The sequence below is a fragment of the Camelus ferus genome, chromosome 1 (assembly GCF_009834535.1).
Source record: "Camelus ferus isolate YT-003-E chromosome 1, BCGSAC_Cfer_1.0, whole genome shotgun sequence".
Lineage (NCBI taxonomy): Eukaryota > Metazoa > Chordata > Mammalia > Artiodactyla > Camelidae > Camelus > Camelus ferus.
The window spans coordinates 104,495,748-104,521,107 of record NC_045696.1 but is presented as its reverse complement, the minus strand read 5'-3'; the positions used below and the strand labels follow the sequence as shown (position 1 = coordinate 104,521,107).

Genomic DNA, 25,360 nt, shown 5'->3' with positions numbered 1-25,360 from the left:
TGATCCAAGTCATGCAATATGATCAATATTGGAGGATACTTTTCTCCCTTCATCCAGAGTCATTTGAATTTTGTGGTTTTTTCACTTAACTTTGTGCCACATTGTATTGTCATCAAAACCTCACCACCCTTTCAGCAGCAGCAGAACTTTCCCTCCAGTAAGACCAGATGTGTTTGACTGGGTCCTTGCAGTGAGATAAGATGCTATGACTGTCTGGTTTTAGCTTGGTTCTGTTTTTCTTTTTTGTGCATCAGTGAGTATCTGTGCAAACATCTTTGTCTGTATTTTGGATTGCTTTCTCAGGAGTGTATTACCTGAGCCAAAGTGTATGGGCATTTTGAGGCCCGAGATACATCATCTCTCTAATGGTCTGTGATGGCTCACGCTGCCCCCAGCTGTGTGAAGGATATCTCTCCCCACCCCGGGCACGTGGACTCTCAGGTTTCCAGGGTATCTGATGGGCTCTGCAGATTCATGCCATATTTTCTGAAAAGATAATAATTTGGGTCCAGTTTTAGAATCGTCATTCATTGAAATGAAAAGTCCTGCAGTACTCTAAAATTACCTACGGTCATGGTCCTTTTATTTAAAAAATAATAATAAATTCTGCTGCCATATGCAACTGATCTATCGATTAAAGAGATTTACGTTACTGGAGTGCAAAAAGTTTACATAAGCCATCTTTACAAAAAGGCCGAAACTGTGTGCATGAAAAACCACACTCTTGCGCTGTAAATGTTTCTCACGGCCATAAAAGTAAAGACTCTTGAAGAATAGCTACTCCATCTTGCACCAATAATGCATTTGTCCCAAGATAAGAAAATTGCCTGGAAAATGCTCATGTTTATTGGACATAAGAGAGAAGAGTTTCTATAAATCCAAGAGAAAGTACCCTGGTTGGTTGAGTTAGTGATCCCCCCTTGGGAGAACCGTCTTGCAGAAAGGCTGCCCTTAAATTGCCTGGTCTCTGCACCTTTCTGGCATTAGTTCTGTGGGACATTGTTTCTCTTTGAGAGCTGAGAGGCCTGTGAGCTGAGGATCTTTGGGGAGGAAAAGGTTGGGGAGAATTCAGCGTGCAAGCCCTGGGCCAGGGTCTTGGTTTCTGAACACCCTCTAGCTCACTTCAACTGCAGCATCAGCTGCTACCCTGACAGCCCCAGAGAGCGAGGAGCCAGGGTGAAAGCGGAGGCCCAGGCTTTAAAGAGGTGGTGCCCACACCAGCAGGCTCAGAGGCTTGTTGGAAAACTAAGGTGCTCCCAGGAGCATCAGACAACCAAGCTGAAGTGAATGGACCCCCTCGTAGCTCTTGGATGGACAGGGCCTGGCCAGATCGGGGTGCCATGTCCAGGGGCTTGGGCCAGGCATGGGGGCAGAGCAGAACTCACCCAAGGGCTGTGTGTGAATCTGCAGGCCCTGGACAGGCAGCACACAGAGTGAATTCCAAACCCAGTTCTGCGGAACAGCAACAAGGTCTTCAATTCAATTCATCTTCAGTTCCCTGGAACAAGCAGGAAAATCCACTGAGGGAGGCAACAGGAGGAAAGTCTGATCAGAGCAAGAAGGCCAGGGGGACTTCCTGGAGCCCAGAACCTGGGCACAGGCATCTTCCAGAAGCATCCTTGTCATTTATTCCCCAGACATTTAATGAGAACCTGTGATATTCCAGGAACTGCACCAGGCACTGGAGATTTAAAAACTGAACAAAACAGACACCGTCCTTGCTCTTGTGGAATTGGTGATGGTGGGTGCAGATGGGGTACAGGATTTTGAATGTTGCAGATGAAAAACAATCACAGATCACAGAAGTAAATGAATAGTTTAGTCTACTGCTCAAAGCCAGACACACGGCCAAGCCCGCAGTCACCGGGGAGGGATGTGAACTACTCTCACTGGGAGGAGGGCACAGTCAGGAGGTACAACCTAATGCCCCACAACGGGAAGTGGCTGTCTCTCCACGGAGGACCCTGTTCCTGCCTCTGCGGTTCTTCTGGGAATGCAGCCTGCGCTGAGTCCTGCACAACGTGAAGAATTCTACGGCACTACCACCTGAACGTGCCCTATCTCGTCTGACCTCGAAAGAAAGTTTCTAAGCTCATTTGGTGTGAAGTCCTACCCTGCTGGGTCAGTTTTCAGGCAGCAAACAGATCTCCCGGTGAGCATCCTGCGTAGGGAGCAGAAATCCCTTCTCGGCCCCCTCCCCTGATTGCCGGCACTCACGAGTGGGGTGGGAGAAGGAGTGGGAGTTTAATACCCAATCTTGTTTGGGCTGATGGTTTCCAAGTCTGTACATGCAACCAGATCATTTATTTGGGGGGGAGGGTGTTGGTTAAAATGACAGTTTCCAGGGCCACCTTCCTCAAAATCTTCTACTGGAATCTCCCAAGGTAGAGCTCAGAAATTAGTGCTTTGAGAAGTTTTACAGATGATTCTCCTGCGGCTGGCCCTGACTCTACATCTGTCTATAGACAGGAATTTGGGGAGCACAGTGTGAGCCCCACATAGATGATGTAGATTGCAAGACCTGTGAACTGGGGAGGAGAGAGCGCAGTCTAGGTTGGAGCAATCTTGGAGGACTTCCTGGAAAAGGAATTAGATGTGTTGCCATGGGGCAATGGTGACCACTGTAGATTAGAAGGACAGAGGGAGGTAAGGTAGGAAGTTGTCATAGTGATTGGTCCAGGTGAGAAGTGATGATGGCCAGAAGACTAGAGGGAAGAGAGTTTGATCTTGGGAATCATCTAAAATTCAGAAGCAGAAGGCTTTAATGGCCCTGTGGATATATAGGGTAAAATGTTACAGTGCTCTAAAGTCATGCCTTCCAGATTTGAAGCCTCTGGATGTAAGTTTTAGGAAATAGATTATTAATCTGGAGCAGTGCTTCTCAAATCATTTGTGGTAAAGGACCAGTATTTTCCCAATCAGTCATGGACCATGATTTTGTAAAAATATAGTAGAAACAAATTTCAAGAAAAATGCAATAAATAGCCAAGACATTCAAAATATAAGCCAATGTTTAAAGCATTATTAGATTCAACAAATATAAAATTACTCTGTCAAATTGCTAGAAAGGTTTCTAAATGCTACTCTGATTTCTATATGTAGCTCACGGCAGGCTTGTAACAGGCAGTTCAGAGACCCCACCGGTCTGCGGGCCACAGTGGGGAGCGTTGTTCCAGAGCCCATCCTTGCCCTGGCCTTTCCCCTCCACAAAGTCAAACAGTTTAGTCTTGGATTATCTTTCCAGTTAGTCTGACCAGCAAGCCATCTTTACATGGTCCTCACCTGGTGGCACTGGGTCTCCTGGTCGACAGTGACAGGGCAGGGAGAAGGGGATGATAGAAGCCTTGGGCTTTGTGGGAAGCTGTTGGGCAGGAAACTGTCTGCCGTCTCCCACGTGCTCCTAGAATAAGGCCTGAACGTGTCCACCCACATGCACAACTCCGAAATCGCCCAGGTGAAGGTGGGAGGGTTTGCTCAGGCCGAGGAGTCAGTATTCACAGTGGTGATTTGGGGCAAAATTAAACCCCTTCTGTCATCAGGAATCTGGAGCGAACTTCACAGGCAGAACAAAATTTGAGGACAAATTACTGGTTGTTTCATCTGACATTTATTGAGACTTTCAGGAGACTAAAAAGGTTGCAAATAAATGGCGGTTTCCAAAATTGGAGTCACAGATAAATGCAATTTTATCATCATACACACTTGCCTGCAGATGCTCAAAGTGAGGCTGAGGGGTGTACATATGTGCACACACACAACACACACACACACAGAGCAGCCACTTCTTGAACTCTTCCCATACTAATGCCTGGCAGTCCAGGCACCCTGGGTTCCCAGTGATCACCTTCTTCACCTTTAGAAGCCAAAAGTGGAGTGATTGTGTGTGTGTGTGTGTGTGTGTGTGTGTGTGTGTGTGTATGTGAATTTTCATACATCTAATCACTCACTCATTTCATAGATATTTATTGAGCAACTATTATGTGCCAGGCCCTGCAGAGTGATGTACAAATTATGCTCCAGAGACGGAATGGACAATAAACAAATAAGTAAATAATTCTTGGGAGGGAAGGCCAGGCAGGGGTTGGGTGGAGGCAGGGGACTCGTCATCAAGGTGAGGCCCAGATGGCCAGGTGTGGGGTGGCACCTGGAGGAAGAGAAGGACCAGCCTCTGGAAGGAGAGGGACTGAGCACCAGGCAGAGGGCTGACCTGACTTGTACAGTCTGATCTGGGCCTGGGGTTATAATTCTCTCTCCCTCTTTCTCTTTTGTAGTTAATTAAGATCTCTCTTTTCAGCAAGAATTAAAAGGCAACTCTTGTGAAGATGAAATACAGTCAATGGCAAGGGGTCAGAAATAAAAAAGGGAGAGGATTCCTTATATTTGTAACTGAGTTCAGAGAGTTTGTGTTTTGTTTCCTTTTAAAATGTGCCTGTGTGTAATTTTTTTCACTGGGGAAGGGAAAGCCATGTAATTTAATGCTGAAAAATAGATGTGTCTTTTACGTGTAGGACACAGGCTGAGTGGTTTGCGTCTGTTATCTGAGCTAAACCCTATCCCCGCTCTGAAGTAGGTGCTAACATCACCAGTGTTTGCGTGTGTAAACCCAGGAGGGGAAGGCACTGACTGGCTTCCAGTACATGGTACTGAGTGGCAGAGCAGGGATTCACACCTGGGTCTGACACTGAAGCCTAGGCTCCTCCCTTTGGGGGTAGTTAATGAATATTCCCATTCTACACATGAAGAAACTGAGGCTCATAACCATGAAGGAACATGCCCAAGGTTGCTCATTGGGAAAGGCAGCTATGTAATTTGTGGGTCTTCAGTTCAAAATGAAAATGAAAAGCCTCTTGCTTTAAATTTATTAAGATGTTCAAGACAGCGATGTTAAACCAAGAATGAGGCCCTTCTCTGCCTGAAGCTGGTCTTGGAACCAGGACTGGATGCCTAGCCTCTGACTCCTCACCACCTCCCTGCCTCCTTCCTGCTGAATGTCCCACCCCACGGTCGTAGGCCCACAAAAGCGGTAGAAGAAATGTAAAAGAAAATGAATTCAGAAAAGCAAGGAATCCTTTTAAGGGGTTGGCTTTGGAGTCACACAGTCCTGGCCTGAGTTCTGGTTCTACTGCACAGAGCAACTTACCTAATCTTCACACCATCCCCTTGAGATGCAGTTATCATTTCTCCCCATTTTACAGATGAGGAAATTGAGGTGCACTAGCTGGTGAGCAGAGGAGGCAGGGCTCTGAGGTCTCAACCCTCATCTCTATACTCTGTCGTCTTGACTGTCGTCATGGCCCTACCCACAGTCAGGCTGAGATCCTGAGGAATTCACTCTAGGAGCTGCGTGGGGAGAGGAGACGGAAGGCGAGTCTCAGAAGTTGGCTCCTGTCACTCCCTTTTACACAAAGCCCACTCCCTGGCCCAGCACTCATGTCCCTTGTAACCTGGCCCCAGAGTTCCCTTCTGGCCCACCTCCTACCTGGCCTGCTAGAGACCCACCCCCAGCCTCACATTTGTCTACACTTTCTGAGCGCTGCCAGGCTGCTGAGTAGGGGACACTATTCACATCATTTTCCATCTAAATAGCCCTCTAACGTTGTCCAGCTCCAAGGCCATGAGGAGACACCCTGGGGTTCTCTCTGGCCCCACAAGCCCCTCCTTCTAACAGTGCTGTGTTAGCCATGCCTCCTGCTGTCTGTGTCCTGATGCTCTGACACCTGGGGCCTTGCTGAGCCTGGACGGCCTGCCCTTCTCAGGCTTAGCCAACGCCTAGAGAGAGCAACAGCTTACACTTCTGCCTTTCAAATGCAAACCAAGCCATTCAGAATCCACAACCCCATCCGTCTTTTATTGGGCGGGCTCACACAACCCTGCCACCATTCACCTGCCTAATCACCCCACTGCCGCAGAGGTCACTGCAATTATACCAACTGGACAGTGCTGAGGCTGCTTACCCTGCCCAGCCTCTTCTGTCCCATGGAAACCACAGTAAAGGCTCTTGACCCCAGTGCTTCTCCATATGCTCCCAGTGGTGTGGGGTCGCCTCTCTTTGGGACTTGTGAATAAAGTTGAAATAGTGTGGTGTGGAGTTTTTTTGCCAAAAAAAAGTGCAGACTGTGGGCATCCACATGCCAAGGGGCAATAATATCCTCTTTTCAATGACAATAATACCCTGATCTTTTGGTCTTTCACACTTAAATAATTAATACAACCTATATTAAAACAAAGCCCTGGTCACTTCCCCCAGGAAGCCTCCTGTGATTGCCCCTAGTCGATATAACTTACCTCTTCCTCTTTGTTCTCTGGGGTCTGCGTTTTGTCCCTCTGCCTGCCTTCAAGCTGGCTGTGTGTCTGCCACTGCCCTGACCATCAGCGCCATTGAGTTAGAGGTTATGAGTCACACTTCTCTGCCTTCCATGCCTAGAGCTCTGTCTGGCATATAATAGGTGCTCAGTAAATACATGGCATCTAGAATAATAGTAAGAATGATACAAGTCTGATGATAGTAGTTGCAGCAGTGGCCTTCTGTTCCTGGTGCTTTGGGTACCTTTTCTCTGATTCCCAAAGCAACTCTGAAAGGTAGCTTTGGGTTATCTTCATTCTACAGATGAGAAAACAAAGCTCAGAGAAGTTCTGTGATTTCCCCAAGGCCACACAGCTAAGAAGTGGAAGCATCAGGGTTCAAACCTGAGCCTGTCCAGCTAAAGAGTTAAGACTCTTGAATTTAGTTCAATTAAATTGAAGTTAATTCCTTACCGTGTGACCCTGTCAGAGATGACCTTCGTGTGGATTGATTAAGAAGTGACAATCAGGTGTGTCCTGGTGTTCTGAAAATGAACCCCAGGCCTAATCCAGCTGCCAAATGACCTTTCCAAAGCACAGTCTGGATCTTTCATGCCCTAAGATGACACCCAAACCTCTTAGCCAGCATTTATCATCTGACCTTCACTTACCCCTCCAACCCATCTCTGCCTCTTCACCCATCCCCAACTCAGATGCCCTGGATGATCAGTGGAGATAAAGATGCTCCCCGTTAAGCATAGGTACCTCCCTAACTTCTCCTGGTAGGAAAAGAAGTCCTTTGGTACCCAAATCAAAGTCGCCCATCTCTAGGAGAAAGTCCAGGTGGTTAAAAGATATCAGGTGGTGGATGCCTGCAAAGATAGGTTAGAATGTCAGCTGCCTGAACACTCCCTGATCAGGGGGACCTCCTTCTAGCCCTCCCACTCCCAGTATCCCCACATCCAGTCATTCATCTCATATGAATCCAGCGATTTCTTAGAGAAACTGATGCTTCTTCAGCTGCTAAAAGCTGAGACCAGGAAGCACCGGAAGCCCCTGAACATGCACAGTTTAAGGAAGGAAGAGTGCTCTGACACACCTGTATCTTTCTCTTTCATCCCCCTGCATCACTTCTGAGAGCAGAGTTGGAACAACGGAACTGAGTGTCTTGGATTAGAAGAGCCCTCAAACCTGAGCTGTCTGGAAGTCTCAGATTAGCTTTTTTCCACCTCCAGGCGTCTAATAAAAGCATTCCAAGTGGCTAATAGTCTCCTGATAAGAAAATATATGTTTCCCAAATTCAGCAAGAGTTATAATACAATCATCATGTTTCTAAATCCCCAATCCACGGAGAAGGAATTTGATTCCTGAAGGCATTCCTGGGTTAGTCTTTTCAGAAATATGTGTGGGGGTCACTGAGCCTGATTATTAAAACAACAGGCAGTTGACTTTTTTTCTCTTCTTTTAAAAAGAAATTGAAACACAATTCTTAAATTAATCCTAGACCCATTATAAATTGAAAAGATTTCGTTTCCAAGCAGGGCAGTTCAGAGAAATTTAGAAAGCTTGTGAAACAAGAAGTAAGATATTTCTACCATGAGGCTTCAGCGGGAAGGTGATTGTGTTGGGCCCTTCCCCTTAAATGCTCACGACAAGCCCGTGAGGAGGCGTAACTGTCTCAAAGCTACAGGTGAGGCAGTGGAGGCCCGGAGATGACAACTGCTTTGCAAAGGTCACGTGACCCACATCTGGGGGAGAGCAGATTCAAGTCCAGGTCTTCCCAGTCTTCAGTGTCAGAACAACACCTCGGCCCCCATGACCAGCCCTCGAGGTCAAGCAGTGATGAAACTGACAGCACTCCTTGATCCTTTGTCAACATCAGAGATTATCATCTGTTTATTTTTTCTGTGCCTGTGTAAATTGCATGCTCACAAATGAATCTGTGAAAATCACCATTCTCAGTTCTGGCAAAGCCTCAGAATCATGGAGGAGCTATTGTAAAAGGGCCGGGTGGCCTTGGGCAAGTCACACCAGCTCTCAGCCATGGTTTTCTCATCTGCACAATTAAGATAGTAACACCCACTCACATAGTAACCCCCCACTGGGTCGCTGGGAGGATTCAATGAAGGAACAGGTATAAAAGTTTTTAGCACCTTGTAGATGCTTAATAATTGCACATCCTCCTATTTCTTGTAATAAATGGTATTGAATAGATGATAATTTATAATAACCTATCTATTGAACATGTCCCTTGTGTTTGGGGCTGAAAAGACTGGGCATTTAATCCATCCGACTCTGGGTGGTAGATACGACCTTTACAGAAGAGAAAGCTGAGGCTCTTTGAGCCATCCAACCCTCAAGGAAATGAAGAGGAATACGTGTTTCCTGTGGCAAAAACTGAATTGGACGACTTGCAGTTTGCTCTTTAAATCCCCATGCCAGCTCCTTCTTGGAAAATGAAAGATGTGTGTGTGAGCCTCTCACTCTCTCAAGGATGCTACACTCTGAAAGTGTCATTGATTTCTTTTACTCTATGGTTGCAATTTTGCCTGCTCTTCACAAACCATCAACAATAAGCCTCATGAGGTGACTGAAGCAACTGGCAGGTGTGATGTTCTTAAAACTCTTTTGTGCCTAATTACTCCCCGGAGAGGGCCTTGCCCCCACAACCAGAGGTGGCGAAAGGAATGAAAACTCTGCTAGTGCTGTACCTCCACGGGCTTTCCCTCCGCTACTTGTTTGATTCTTTATTTACACTCCTTCTAAAAGGGACTTGAGGTGGAATTTCTTCTCACTGACTGGAGGTCAATGATAACCTCTAAAATAGCTGGACGAGAAAGAGATGCCCGCAGGCTCCACAGAATGAAGGGAATCTAACCAAGGACGTCTTGGGTTTCTCCAACAGAGGAGGCTTCTAGAAGGAGGTGCTGTGGGAGACTTCTTACCCGCCAACAGAAGGACAGACTCAAGAACTGGTGGTGGAGGGCACCAAGCACCCCCCCCCCCCAAGTAAAACCATCTTCTCTGCTTTTTTTTTTTTTTTTTTTTGGTCTGCATCTCTAAAGAAAAAGGCTTCAGAGAGAGAGGAGTGAGGAGGGGAAGGAAAAAGGCCTCCTCCTTGCTACCATGTCTTGTTATTGGGAAGAGATTCCTCTATCATCAATTCTGTACCAATTGCCTTGCTGAGAACAAAGAGAACCAAACATGTGGTGGGCTGCTCTTGGGATGGATGGTTCTGCAGGACTGAGGGTAGGGGCAGAGAGGGGCAGTACCAGAGAAGCTGCAAAGAGGCTACGGGCTCTGTCTGTGACTCAAGAAGGGCTGTCATGGCCATAATCAAAGTTAGGTCTCTGGGACTCCCCAGGCCCACCTGGCAAAGATTTGCTTTGCTCAGATCCAGGGTGGAGGGATCAAAAATAAACACAATCCTCGCCTTTAAAGAGTTCCGAGTTAGAGGGCTAAGCAGGCACACAAATGAATAATTAATTCCAAGATGATATCTTGTAGGATTCATTCACACTTTTTACCACTATCTAGTGAGCATCTCCTCTGTGCCAGGCATTGTGCAGAATGATGGAGATTCAGAGTAACTTTAAGCTTGGAGTCTAAGGCTGTAGTCTAATGTCAAGGATGCTGTGAGGGCACAGAAGAGGGTTTCTACCCAGACTGGAGAAATCCTGGAAGGCTGCATGGAGGAGGTGACAGACAGAAAGGGATAGAAAAGGAACTCCATACAGAAGAAATGGCATGATCAGGTGCATGGTGACATGAAACATTTTGTAACTTGGGCACAACAAGACTAGTCATGTGTGGACAGCTGCTTACAGCACTGTGACTTTCAGGTACACCTGACAAAAAGCCCTCCTGTCCTCCAGTGATGTGTCCTTTAGATTGAACTTGGGGCCTCTGGAGCATGGGCCATAGCAGTTCCATGATCTCATCCTCCAGGAGGTGATGGACCATTCCAGACACAGATCCTGGGAGCTCTGAGGATGAACATGTAATTGAGTGTATTCACTTGCAGCCACTGTCACCTAAACATCCTCCCCTGGCAAGTTCCCTGGTGATGAACTTCACAACATGGTGTGCAATCTTTGTTCACGGCATGCTCTGAGACACCCCTTAAAGGGAGGCTGGTTAACATCGGGGTTCAGAACTAAACCCAGGTGACGTGGTTATCTGCAGCATGGCAGGGTCACAGTGCAGGGGGATGTTGCCCTCTGTGGACTGGCCATCCCCCTTCCTCTCTGGGGAAGGAACAACTTCGATGGGAGCCCTACTGCTGCCAGACCCACATTGTTGCACCTGATCAGTCCTCATCCCAACACTGAAAGGTTAGCACTGTGGTCCCTACTTGGCTGATGAGATATGAGAGGTGTGGAGACCTTCACTGACCTGAACTTTCAGCCCTGACAGAGTCAGGCCAAGATCGTTGCTGAATCACGTGAATAAGCCTCTCTGAGTCTCCCCACGGGCATCATCCGTGATGCTCAGGCCTCAGCTCAGACAGAAGCTGTCTCCATCTAAAGAGTCCCTCTCAGTCACCGCTCTTCCCTTCAGGGTACTTATCTTTTCTGATAGGACGGCTTGGGCTGCACAAGGCAGGGACCGTTCCTGACTCCTCTACTGCCCTGTGTGATGCTCCAAGGAGCGCCTAGTACACAGAAACCCCAAACAAATGGTTGCTCACTGAACGAAGCCATCTGGCAGTCCCTAAGCCCAGCCCCTCCGCTCCACTGGTTTGTTCAAGGTGATGGCCAGTGGCCCACAGGGCATCTGTGGGGAGCCCCCTGGTGGCTGCAGACTGACCATAAATGCGGGACTTCCTGAGTTTCTCATAGGTGAGGACAGGCAGTTCCACAGCTTTTCATTTCTCCTTCAGCAAAAGGATTCCATCTAGCAATGTTCTATGTGACACACGTTCGAGAGTCATAAACTAATAGTACCCACAGCTCATGTTCCTTGGTGATTCAAACCGATGGCTCGGGGTGGCACGGACCTCTCAGGCATTCGTTCTTGCCAGCCAGCACCGTTACCAGTCACCACGCCGTTGCCTTGACGCGCTCTGACTTTCAACCTCTGCTGTTGTTGTTTCAATAAATTCACGCATACACGATCTCAGTGTTCATTTTTGTTGGTTGCTCCGTTTTGTGTGGTGCCATTTCGATTGTGCTTTTATTCATCTCCAACGTCTTATCATCTCTAAATTATTTTTCCGCTAAAAAGCAGGGATAAGACCACCAACCTTACTTAAGTAGGTCACAGTCCTTCATGTTTGGGAAAGAATCCTTGCACCTCACCTCGTGGCCTCATGTAATCCTGAACTACCGTGTCCTCTTTTGTTTTGTGACAAGATGTATGTGTTCCTAAAACTCACCTTGCTGGACAAAATGGGGAAAATGAGGCGAGGGGCTCAACCCTCAAAAGCATCATCAATGACGCGTGAGGGAGAGAGAGAGAGTGAGGAAACACTGGCGCAGTTTTACACGGGTTAAATGGTTAAGAGATACGTAAGTGCTACCATAAATGCAGCACTTGACCGTGAAGAGACCGGAGGTTTGCTTTCAGAAGTGAACAGGATTGCAACAGGCGCAATTATCGTGATGAGGGCTCTCTTTTTCTTTTCTTTCTTTTTTTTTAATGTCAATATTTATTTGTTTGTTTTTTGTTGAAGGACAGTCTGTTTCCAATGTCACATCAATTTCTGGTGCACAGCCGTCATATATATATATTCCTTTTCATATTCTTTCTCATTATGGGTTACTAAGGGGATTTTCTGAATGGGACGGAATGTGATAACTGCAGGTGGCTGTGGGGGGCAGGTGGCTCATCACACACGGTGAACCTGTTGCTGATAGATGTTTGGTCTGAACATGTGGTGGTTTTATACATTCCTACCTGGCTCAGCTCAGCTGGGTGCAGGTTTCTGCATTCACATGATATTTCCCAAGGAGAAAACCTTGCCTAAACAAATGAGAAGTTCCCATTACCCTCAAACTGTTCCCTCACGTACCCATTGTGTTGGAACAAATTCACGTGTCCAAAACAAGTATGACCGCGGGACCGGCTGCGCCTGACCTACCGTCATCCTTTCCTTGTTCGCTCAGACTGGACCAAGAGGATTGAGTACCAGCCGGGCTCGGGGAGCGTCCCCCTGTTTCCTGACATCCACCTGGAGACATGCGACGGGGCCGTGTCCTCCATCCAGATCACCACTGAGCTGCAGACCAACTACATCGGGAAGGGCTGTGACCGGGAGACCTACTCGGAGAAATCCCTTCAGAAATTATGTGGTAGGTTTTTTTCCTGCTGGAATTTCTCTCAATGAATTGCTTTTAAATAATATACACAAAGCATATCTTCTTACATTATGGAAGAATCAGCCTCTCCCCCCTGCACTGGTCTGTGTAACTCCTGGATGAGTGTTAAATTACTCGTTATGGGTAAAAGGTCAGAGGGCGCAGCACTTGGCATCAGACACTCCCGATCAGACTCCATTTACCAGCCGTATGGCTGTGGGCAAGGGACATCACAAAGCCCTTACTCCTCATCAGTAAAGTAGCGATCTGTGACGCCTTGTGTTGAGGAGCACCTGGCATGGGCTCCCTTCCCTTGCGCTGGTTTATAGAAAGGTGCCTGCCCAGGGTAGCATCAGCCATGCGGGGAGAGGTGGGTCTCCTCCCCACAGGGCCAGCTGCCGGACGTGCAGACTACTTAGTACCCGTGGAAGGGCCGGACCCTTGTTCAGAAATGACCAAGAAATATAAGACAGCCAACAGCGAAGCATTAAACCAAGCTGGGGGCTCCGTGGGACACTCAGGTCACACGCCTGGCTGCCCATGTCAGAGAAGAGCTGGGGGTGAGGGCAAGGTGGGTAAGTGAAGGGTTTACGTAGGGGGCAGAGAGCTGGCTGTCCACTGGCTGTGAGATGGCGCCCCAAGAAAGGAGCAGGCTGGAACCGGGAGACTGGCTGGTGGAGGGTGCAACCCAGGAAAGCTTAGCTTTTGCCTACACCCTGCCTGCACCCTGCCAGACTCCACGTGCACCCTGTTTCATCCCCTCCATCCACGCTAAGAAGGGTGCCTCCATCCAGTTTTAAAGATGGAAAATTTTGAGGTACAGAGAGGAAGAAGGACTTGTCCAAGGTCACACAGAGAAAGCGACAGAGCCAGATGGTAAGGCAGGTCTAGGGGGAGGAAGGGCTATTTAGCTCAGATCTGGGACGCTGCCGGACCAGGCCTCTGGAGCTAGAACGTAAACCTCCCAAGTCAGCTGTGGACTAAGGCACCCGGCACAGTGGGGACGGCCCACGGGCGTGGTAAACCAGACTGCGGATGAGCTGATGGGCCTCCTTCCCCCTCACCTGCACACACTTCATTTCTTCCCTGTTCTGTCCATGGATACTCAGGCACTCGCCCTGGCTCTCTAGCCGAGCTGTGAGGAGCTAGGAAAGGGCTTACTTTCAGACCAGGCTTGTACTTGGGGGTCACTCCATCTCCACAAAAGGAAAAGGAGGTTCCTGAGCACACCATCTAGCATCACACACACACACACACGCATGCACGCACGCACACGCACACACACACCTTCACCCACACTACTCCTACCCAAAGGACCAAGTGACAATTTTAGAACTGAATGTGACGTACACCCTGCTTGGGTATCACCGTGTCCCATTTATCATGTCACCAGGCTGGCCAGGAGGGCCTGTGGGGACGCAGGCTTCTCCAGAATGTTGCCATAGATCGGGGAAGGCATCACAACCTCTATATTCCAAATGGCTCTTGCGAAAATGGGTATCAGGGGCCCGCAGTCTTGAGAAAATCGCCTCTGGTCCTCTCCTCCACTCCGCGTGCTGAGAAGCCATCTCAGACAATATCTTACTTTGAATGAATATCCCATTTCGTTCCCTGTGCACCTGAATTATAAATCAGCTCAACCTCACGCAACCATGGGCTACAGTCATTTCTGAAACTCCTCCAGGTTGGAAGGGGATGATGGAATCAGCTTGTTAAAGACAGATGGGCCCAAGGGCGCACCCTTGTGATTTGATTTCAAATATTGCTGGGAAGAGACAAGGAGAAATGGGGAGCGAGAAGGATTTTCTGAGGGAAGAAACTTTGGAGCAAAATTGCATCTGGTTGCTAACAAAGCTCATCCCTTCTGGGCTACCAGCCTCGCCTGGCAGGAAGGCAGGTTAATTCAGTCAGGAAGGCGGCTTCCCCTCGAGAGGTGAGCTTATCAAGTGCTGGGAGTGACTCTTTGTTAAGAGAAGTCTGAGCATCTTTCTGGTCACCTTCGCAGCAGAGGCACCCGCCCGCCCCACTTCTGGGAACTCTGTCCGAGTGAGGCTGACAGGCAGGACCACTTCTGTCTCCATATTAGGAGTCTGAATCTTGAATCCACTGAGGGAAAGTTCAGGAAGAAAGGGCAGAAGCAAACGAGTGAGACACGTACATCCGGTGCTGGAGTCGGCTTCTGGACAAGGCGGCTCGTCAGGCTCTGTGCTCTCTCCAGACCAGGAGGGAACCGCAGGCTGGATCGCTTCGAAGGAAAGCGGAGTCTGGGTTGTAATTCCTGACTCCTGCGGGGCCCCTTAGGTTCTGCCCAAGCTTCTGAGCTTCTGTGTGTTTGCAGTGGATGGTCGGCAAGTTGCTGGTGCAGTTACCCAGCTCGGGAACTGCCATGACACTTGAAGCCGCAGCATTCATGCATTTTTCATTCTACAAATCTTTATTGACTTTGGATGGAAACGGGGAGACCAATTAGGATGTTATTGCCATAGTCTAAGCAAGAGATAATGATTTCTGAACCAGGGGAGTGGCAGTAGGGATGAATTTAAGACAGATTTAGAAGGCAAAATCAGCAAGAGGCAGTAATTGATTAGCTGTCAGCAGTGAAAAAGAAGGAATCTTAGGAGACTGTAAGGTGAGCATCTAACTGGACGAGAGTGCCACCAACCACAACTAGAAATTCAGGGCAGGAGAAGATCTAGGGGACAATGATGACAGGTACCTGGGGAACATCCCGAAGTGGGCACCCAGTTCTAGCCCGAGTCTCCACCCTCCTGGGGACCCACCGCCATCCCGCTGATCCCTCCTTACAGCCCATTTCTTCCCGCTGCGCTGCCTCTCCTTGGCCAGGGTACTCCAGATCGTCCTCGCCCCCAGCTCATTCTCATCCCTAAGCCTTTGTTTCGTGTTTCCTTCCCAATAGAATCTCTCTCTCCTGCACTGGTCCAAACCCTTCCCATCAATCAATATTCTCCTTCCTTCTGTGCTCACCGGTTGGAGCAGTCTTGGGATGCTTTCTGGTGCCTTTGTGGTGTCTCTTCTGTGACACTGCAGTTGTGCAGTGACCCAGGCAAAGGTGTCTCCCAGAGGCGCCTTGTGGATGTCCTCTCACTGCGTGCTTGCTTCCTCCTCTTGCAACATCGCTCCAGGAAGAGCAGTGACGGAATCCTGTGTAAGGGGGTGTCAGACAATAGCCCGGCAAAGCCTACTGTCGGGAAATACCTGGCAGGTGCAGCAGCACCAGAAATAGCTTCTCTGTTTCCAGTGAAGTGCTGGACACCGGGCATATCGCTGCCTGAGGTTTGTACGCTGAGACACTGTCATTCCACCTTGAAACAAAGACGATGCAGGGCCCTGAACCCGGGTCCCTTTCAGCTTGTAGGATCAGGCTTAGCCTAACGTGGTGCCCCTCTGCCCTTGCTTTACATGAAGCCAGGCCTCCCGGGGCAGTTGAAAAGCTACTGACCACTTCCTCTGGATTCAGAGATTCAAGATGAAGGGCTCAGCCATCTCAGTCCTAGGCCTTCCCGAAGTGAAGTGTCACAGAACAGCCTTGAGTATGAAATGCACAATGGAGCCCCGATGAGACCTCTTGGCCAAATTAAATTTGACGTTAACCACAGCCCAAGAAAAAGCCTGCTTCGATGCCCTTGAGTCACTGCATATTACAATAAATAGCAAAACAGTTTGTGACATACATGTCCTTCAGAGCCCCAAGGCCAGGGCTGCCCTCCCAGGGCTCACAGGCTCCTAGCAGCTGGCTGGCCCCTCCCATATGATGCCTGGATCAGATGCTTTATATGTGGAGTCAAGAACTCCAAGGACATGTCTTGTTGAAGGAAAGGCCAGAGCATTAGCATGCTGTTAAATCAAGGGCTTGATCTGTTAGACCAGTTCAGGTTGCCAGACAGTAATTCATTCTCGGGATTTATACACTTGTGAGGCCAGGAGGTTTTCGTAGAGGATTCATTCATTCATTCATTCATTCGTGGGTTTATTCATTCAACGTATCCAAATACTCTAACTCTTTAGGGTATCTAGAAGTTAATAAGACCACTTAACAATTCAGTCTCCTGGGGAAGACAAATATCTTTTTTAAAAAAAAAGTGAAGTCTGTGGTTTTCTCCTACACTGTGGAGCCTAACAGAGCTCTTCCTCACTGAGAATCCCAGTCAAAGGCTTTTATACCCTCGGTATATATTCCTCAACTACAGGAAGCCACCAGCAGTTCCTCCAAGATGCTCCTAAATTGCTGGAGTTTCTGGGGGAACCAGTATCAGTCCCTCAGTCATAGTCTGTCCCCCATCCATTCTCCAAGAGCTGAAATGGGCCTCTGACTTTAAGAAAAGCAGTGCACACCTGTTGGGAATCCGATTAAATCACTGCTTATACATCAGCAAGGGCTGCCCACCCCGACCCATGGATGATGACAGTGAGCAGTGGGCTTCTCCCTGGATATGCTGATTTCTTTGAGGCCAGTTAAGCAGTTACCACACAGCATGCCCTCCTGTTCTAGGGAGAAGCTGTCTGCCTGCGGTGGGCTTGCCCTGACTGGTCAGCAACTGGGTATCCATTGCCCTGCCCCAAGAGCTTGGCTGAGCACCCTCAGCCAAAGCCCAGCTTGCTTCACCTGGACGTGCCAAGCCCTTGGAGGAGTCCCTCTTGTCTAGGATCCCAGAAATGGAATGATAGTCTGTTGGTAGGATCAGCAGAGTGTGAGCTCCTTAAAGGACATCAGAAAGTCCTCCACATGCAGATAGAGAAATGGGAATTTTAGCTGCTGATGTCAATCACTTACATGGATTATGAGTCAGGATAAGGCAAGTTATGCTGCAGTAACAAATGACCCCAAAATCTCTTGGCTTAAAATAACAAAGGTTTATTTATCATTCCTACCATTCCTTCTTGGGTTGAATGCGGCTCTGTTCCATTGGTTTTCCGCTGTAATCCAGGCTGACAGAACAGCCTCTATCTAGAATGTTATTGATCTCATGACAGATGGAAAAGACCCATGGTGCACAACATTGTGAAATGACTATAACTCAATAAAAAAAAGTGTTTAAAAGAAAAGAAAAGACCCGTAGTGAACCATGGACTGGCTCATAAATCTTCTGCCCTAAGATGACACAGGTCACTTGCACTCACATTTCACTGGTCAGAGCAAGTCACATGGCCTAGTACAATCAGTGGGTCAGAGAGGCATGCTGAAAACAGAGTGCTTCCTATCGTCATGTGGTTCAAGTATGGCCTTTGTCAAGAGGCTTCCTTTGTCCCTGGCTTCCCCTGAGACTCTCTATCAGTGAACTGTTCCACCCACCAAAAATAAGAGATTTTCAGCCAGGTCTCATTTCTGTCTAGTTCACTGCTGCATTCTCACCACAGTGCCTGGTGTGGCTTAGACATTACAGAAACATTTAATGAAATAATGTGGAGTTGCTATTGCTAATCGTAAGAATATGCTACAGAATGAGGCTTGTGTCCTTGAAGACCATGGTTCCTCTCCCCGGAGACCCTCCCCTTCTCCCCCTCCCTTCCCATGCCCCACAGTGGACTATGAGGAGGCACAACTGAGGCTCCCTGTCTGTCACCATTGCCAAGGACCCCCGTGAAGTGCTCAGGACTCTTTGCCCTCACCAGGGCCATCCAGAGCAGAATGCAAACCCTGCAATTAAGAAGTCCAGGCAGTGGCCACTGCCCCAAGGCTCCATGGGGGCTCTCCCACCCCAGTGTGTTCTGAAATCTGCCTCATTCACCTCTGTCTTTATCTACTTGCTGGTTCACAGAGGTTTCCCCATCCTGATAGGGCTCAGGGACCTCAATCAGACCTCACCTTTGGTTCTGAGCCCCCTCCACTCCAGCCGCAGCTGCCGTGCTCCAGACCAGTGTGAACTCCCAACAGCCTGGTGGGTCCCAGGGACCTTCACGAGGATTCCAAAGGATGTCTGAGATACGCTGTGATGTACAGACGATGCCTCATCATCTTTGCGAATTATGCATCCTGTTTACCCACTGTTTTCCACGGCATCCCTTGGGGAGAAGAGAGAACTTGGGGAGAAAGTAAATCTCTCTCAGTTTATTTAAGTGCACCAAAAAATGAAATACAATCTGTTAAGTCTGGGGATGTCTGCACCATCTGGTTAAATGTAGCGTGATGCTTTCCGGGAGGCAACATCTGTAGGCTGGGCAGGGTGGCATGCCGCTCCCCTCACCAGGGAAGACATGGGAACTTCACATCGATGGCCTTGCCAGGGCACATGCTGTCTTCAACATACCTCTCTGTGGAGAGCCAGCTGTACAGGGAGGCGGGGTCCTGGGAACTGGGCTGGGCTGGGCAGCACACTCTACTGTGTGGTAGAAAGAACACTACTGGGTGTCTGAGAGCAGCGCTTGCCTCTAGCTGGTTTGTGGCTATGTGACCTTGGTCAAGTCTCCCCTATCTGACCCTCAGTCTCCATATTTGCAAAATGTGCAGGAGGTTGCAAGATCTCCCTCCAGGTTGATTGAGGTGGTGCAGTGGGCGTTGTGGGCTTTGAAGCTCGCAAGTCCTGATGACGGATCTACTCACTGGCTGGTTGTGATTCTGGGTTCACTGAGCCTCAGGTTTCTTATCTGTAAATTGGAATCATAATAGTATTCACCACACATAAGTAACTAAGAAAAAACATTGAAGTACTTAATTCGGGTCTGGCACTCACTCAGTGCCCAATAAAATGTTCCAAGGAAAATAATAATAATGGTCTGTTACGCTGAAAAATAAAGCTCCATAAATATGTGTGCATCAAATAACCCTGACCAAGGATGGCCTTGAATGAAATGTAACCATTTTTGCCTCCTAACCTCCTTATGTCTTCTCTCCATCACCTCCCACTGGTACTTGCCTCTCTCCCTCCATCCAGGCTTGTTTTGAAGGAAATTTTCAATCAGCTCCTTCACTAGTCTGAGGTGTTAATTGCAGTGTGAATTCTATAAGAACATTTGCTCCTTAACAACAGCAAGGTCCATAGTCAAAAAGGACCCTCAAGGGGTGAAGTTCTGAGCCTGTCAAGGCTGCCCTGATTCTGCCGTGTGCGGGCCTGTCTGCTCTGTGTGGTGGCGAAGCTGGCCTCAGCAGCCGCCAGTCACCTATGTACTGGGCTCTGCTGGAGCGTGTTGGCAGCATTAGCTTGAGCTAGAAGTCAGGAGTCCTGTGTGCTCAGTTGCATCTCTCTGGCCACCTGAAATTTCAGGAACAGACACACACTTTGTGTGTGCCCTAATCACTGGCTGTTGTCATGCTGGACAAACCCCGGTGTCAGAGGCAATTCACTTATGGGTCAAAGAAGCTGTTCCCAGGCCACATTGTTCTCGGGGATTCTGGGAAGATGAACTTATTCCAAAGACCATGTATCTCCCACTCCCAAACCACCCTCAGATCTCTACCTGCTACCACCTTGATAGATTCTTTCAAATGCCTCTGGAGGGTGATTACTCTTCAGGCTTTGTTAGTAATTAAACCATTAGTGTGAATTAGCTTATCAGATAAGTAAAACGGTTATCAAATAAAGCTCCAGGAGCATCGGATGAGAACAAGTAAATATTGATGAGAGGTGCAGGGCATGGACTAGAGGCTGGATGGTTAGGCCCATGTGAGCACTGGGTAGGTGGCCAGAAGCATCTCATGGAGACACTGGGTAGAAGGAAAGGCAGTTATAAACATTACTGAAGTGCCTTCTATGTGTCAGGCATGCTACCAGGAAAAACCCCGAGAAAAATGCATGTAAATAATGCAGTCAGCACTGCCCACACTTCCCCTGGATAAGCATAGGCTGCAGGGTGACCACGATCTAAGAGACCAGAGTCTCCCACCCTCTCAGACACTGCAGTTCCTGGAGGCCTCTCCCAGGGCGAGCCTCTCACAGTGCTAAGCAGAGCATCTGGTTCTAAGGATATATATTTATCACACAGCCAACCTCCAACTGCAAACCAATGGGCATTTGTACCAAGGCTAGAGGGAAATCTGGAAACATTTTCAAAGACGTACATTGGTTTCCAATATGGCACCTTCTTAAGGGATTTTTAAGGGTCGTTTAAACTGTAGGAGATGTTTGTGGTGGGTGACTTTGGATCGTAGTCTCTCGGTGAGCTGAGGCTCTGATATACAGAATTCAGAAGGCCAGCAATCCCTGACCAATGGCAGGTAATTCACACACCGCTGTCCATTAAACCCACTTACGGCCGCCTGGTCAGGGCACTGCCAGGAGGGAGCCCCCACACACTTGGCCCGCGGCACCGGGCACACCTTGGACTCCCTGGTTCTTATTCCCTGGCATCAGGAAGCCCCTAGCCATTCTCCTCCCTTGAGCAGCCGAGCCCTGTAGAGGATGTGGAGAACTTAGACTCCCTAAGGATGTGGAGAACTCCGCTGGTAGCACCAGAACTTCAGTGCATGTGGCCCAAAGACCCTCCCAGCTGGGCTGTCCTGTCTCCTGGGCCAGCTGCTCCTGTTCACCACAGCCCCACTTTCCACAAAGCTGTTGGTGTGACTCCCCCAAGGCATAGATCTGCCTATGACACTCCCACTGCTTCAGGTAAAAGTGCTCACATCTTAGCCTGGAATCACCGTGGTAGCAGGAAAAATAACAACTGTAGTAATGGTGACAAAGTTATGGGGAACACGGAGTGAGCCCCGTTCACCGTGTGGCAAGCGCTGGTGCGGTCTCTCACTCGGGCCCCACAAAACTGGGGGAGGTAGACAGCAGAGAAGGGGCTGAGGAGTCGGAAAGGTGAAGTCACTGGTCACAGTCACACAGTCACAAGGCCAGCAAGTCAGGCTGCCTCCAGGCATCAAATTCAAGTTCTGCTGACTTCAGAACCCATGTTCTCAACCACTGTACACTTTGGCCTAAACAGATGGTTTGAAAAAAGTGTGGTGAGTGCAAAGTGACTCACACTCCTTCTCCTGGGATCCGGACCTAGAACTTTCCCCAACCACAGCCCTGATCACAGTGCATCCCCGCTGTCTGTCAGTTTGTTGGGTCTGAGCTCCCCCAGGTCAGGGACTGCACTGATTCATCTTTACCTCACCGGTGCCCAGCAGGGGTCTTGGCACCTGGCCGGTGCTCAGAAAATGGCTGACAGGTTAATGGATGGATGAGCACATGAATGAATCCATTGATCCAAATCAAACCCTGGCCCGCTTATCAAAGCCTCCAGGGTAATCTCATTTCTCTAAATCCCTCCAGCACTTTTTTCTTGCACCGTAGTTAATTGTACTGTCCTGCCCCATGCAGCTCTCTTGTCTATAAGTTACTGATGCCTCCCCAGGCCGATCATAAGCAACTTGGGCAATGATGGTATTTAATCCTCTTTTTCTCAAGTCACCGAGCTCAGGGTTGAGCACCTAGTTCTGCGTTAAGTACACCTAGCAGTTCATTGTGACCCAGGAGCAGAAGACAGGTGAGGACAGCCACCCTGGAGGAATGACCCTTTGTTCTTTCTGTCCGCATCCCCCACAGGAGCCTCATCTGGCATCATCGACCTCTTGCCGTCCCCCAGCGCAGCCACCAACTGGACTGCAGGACTGCTGGTGGACAGCAGCGAGATGATCTTCAAATTTGACGGCAGGCAGGGCGCCAAGATCCCGGACGGGGTTGTGCCCAAGAACCTGACGGACCAGTTCACCATCACCATGTGGATGAAGCACGGCCCCAGCCCTGGCTTGAGAGCGGAGAAGGAAACCATCCTCTGCAACTCGGATAAAACTGGTGAGTCTCGCATCCAGCCCTCCTGGCAGCTTCCCATTATGTCCCAGCAGGTTGGGCATGGCCACGGCCACTGAGGGCGTGGGACAAAAGCAGGAGCTTGAGAGGAGCCCTGGGAAAATATTCTGGTCTCTGGTTTTCTGGCTTTTGATTTTCTGGGCTTGGGGAACAGCAGGACCAAGAGACAGGGGTAGAGGCGCAGACACAAAGAACGCAAAAGCTAGGATTGGTGATTTTCAGGCTGGATGCTTCAGAACCCCAGCCTCCCCAGAAGTACCTTGGGGCTGCTCTATGTGAGGTGGGGGCGGGGGAGGAGGCTTCATCCTTACTTCAAGTAAAGCCGCTCCGTCTTCACTGTATTTATATATAGATTTCCAAAAGTTTATTTTCGACAAAAAGTGTCCTGCTCATCTACCACAGTAGCCTGAAAATCACTGCCGTGTGTAGCAATGATAGCTAAGCTTTGCTAGGCATTTTCAGCATGCGAGCCTGTGTAAGGCAGGTCACGGTGCCAGCTGAAAATCGTCACTCACCATCTGCCTCTACGAGAATGAAGTCACGAGCCTTTCGCTGCAGTCACTGACTTTAACACACCCTGAAAGGAGCTCGGGGCAGAGATCAGGAATGAGGCCCTCTGTGCTCTGGGAAAACTGGCAGAACAGACCTTCACATAGTTAGATACTTTCAGAAGGTTTTATGAGCCCAAATTCTTGCATTTTCTCGTGTCTAGAAAAGCACTAAAATCATTAACAGACATCTGCTCCTCGTGACTAGCAGCAACCTTCTGCCAAAATGTGTGCTTGACTGCATGTATCCCCGCCTTTACTAAAATCATATATATATATATATATATACCTCCCCTCCTCTCTTTGGAGCAGTTCCTCAGAGCTGAGAAGCTTTCTCCCAAACTATAGTCCTCATTTTGCCCCCAATGAAACTCAACTCGCAGCTCTCATGTTGTGCATTTTTTTTAAAGTTGATAACAGCTTTGTGGTTAAAAGCACTCCCCCAACACACACACTTATTGGCTGTGTGACCTTGGGCAAGTTGGTTAACTTCTCTGGGCCTCACTTTCCTATATCAGACATTACAGAATTGCCTACCTCGTAGGGTTTTTATCAGGATCAAATGACTTAATGCAGGGATAGGGTTTTAGAACAGTACCTGGCACACAGGAAGTACAATATGCGTTAGTTCTTCCTATTTCAAACAATGCCTCACATCTCTACAGTTTTATCAAGGCATTGTTATTTCCTGTCTTAAGGATAAGGAAACATCCCTGAGAGCACAGATAAGTAACTAGTCCCAAGTTATTACCAGCAAGTACAAGATTGGAATGTAAGCTGAGATCCAGCTAACTCCAACCCTACACTCTGCCCACTACACCCCACAGGCAAACACACACACACACACACACAAATACTCTGACATCTTATGCAGATTTTTACAATTCTCTTAAATTATAATTCCACAATTTCCCATTTCAAATGCTACTCTTGTTAAACCTCCAAATAAATGATCACCACAGCAGATACTGCAGTGAGAAGACAGGATAGAAGAAAGGCTGACGGCTCAGCTCCGCTGCTGGACAGCCGAAGTTCGCATCTCCGCTTTGCCACTATTTAAGATGTGGCTTTGGAGGAATTGCTAATCTCACTGAGACTCAGTTTCCCCATATATAAAATGGGGGAAATACACATGAAATAATGTATGAAATCACTTAGCATCAGATATAAAACCAATGCTCCACTAATCTACCCGATGTTGTTATTATTATTATTCCTGGTTTTATTCCACATTATCCTCCTGTTTCAATCAATCTTTGAAATAAATGTTAATGTATTTTCCGGATGTAGAAACCGAGACAGAGGGAATTGCCTTGCTTTTCCTAGTCACACGGCAAGTCTATGTCAGAGCCAGGGCCAAGGATTGATTTCCTGGGTCCTTCATACAGGAAGGACCCTGCAGACCTCCCTGAGGTTTGGGACTGGGTTCAGAGCTCAGTCCAGGACCCCAGAAATCACTCTGTGGCTCCATCTTTGCAGTGCCTGGCGGGACGCTCCCATCGTGATCCAAGAGCCAGCATCAAGGAGACAAGGCTTAGCAGCAAACATACGAAAACGCAAAGCGGCCCCAGCTGGTGTTAGCGGTCACACACATGTAGTCCTTTCGGAAATGTATCAAATACCCCTGGGAGGCAGGTCAGACCAATATAAAGGTTCCGTCTTACAGAGGAGGAAATTAGAATGTGAAAGATTGACCGACTGGCCCAGGAAAACACAAGCGATTACCAAAGAAACAGGCCAGGTCCTCTAGCCCGCATTCCAGGCTTAGTCCTCTAGCTCGCATTCCAGGCTCGTGCTACTGGATCAGCGGCTTTGAACCCTGCTGTGCACTAGAACAACGTGGTGACCCTGTGAAAATGCCCAGATGCCAGTGCCCCGCCCCAGCTCAGTAAGTCAGAGTCTGGGGGATTCTTTTGTGCAGTCACGGCTGAAAACTCCACCTTAGACGATGATGCCTCACTTCCATCAGAACAGCGCCCCCAACACCAACCTGGGCACCTGAAACTAGCAAGACCTGGCTCTGTTGCACTTTGGCCTCAGCATAAAGTAACACTTGCAAATCGGCTCAGCATTGGCACAAAAAAAGATGGGGAAGATTTTTCTCTAATTCCTCTGACTTAAAAAAAAATACCTATAAATATCTCCTTATCCTAAATAAAAAATTATCAGGAATAAGTTAAAGCTTAATTAGGGCTTTTATATATCAGAAACATTTTTTTCAAGTTATAAAAGCAACCCGTGTTTAAAGCAGGCAACCTAAAAAACACACAAAGAAATAAAAGAATACACACACCACCTAAAATCCTAATATTTGGAGATATTTTCTGATAACAGTTTGTGTATTTCACTACCGAATGAAATCTTATTTAAAAAAAAAAAAGAAATCTTATTTTTATTTCCATGTGTATGTAGATTGTCCTTACAATTTTAATCTATTGTTTATGACACATGTGATACTATTGTTATGTTTCTGTTAAGT

The 25,360-nt window shown here is 48.2% G+C and overlaps 1 protein-coding gene across 4 annotated transcripts in view; it reads left to right on the top strand.

The window, feature by feature from the left end:
- Positions 1–25,360, top strand: part of CLSTN2 (calsyntenin 2) — a 578,332-nt gene that overhangs the window by 461,355 nt on the left and 91,617 nt on the right. For all 4 annotated transcript variants that reach the window (XM_032487477.1, XM_032487479.1, XM_032487468.1 and 1 more), the window contains exons 6-7: positions 12,390–12,575; positions 22,070–22,318. In XM_032487477.1, the coding sequence (XP_032343368.1) occupies positions 12,390–12,575; positions 22,070–22,318 (435 nt within the window). The remainder of the gene's footprint in view (positions 1–12,389; positions 12,576–22,069; positions 22,319–25,360) is intronic.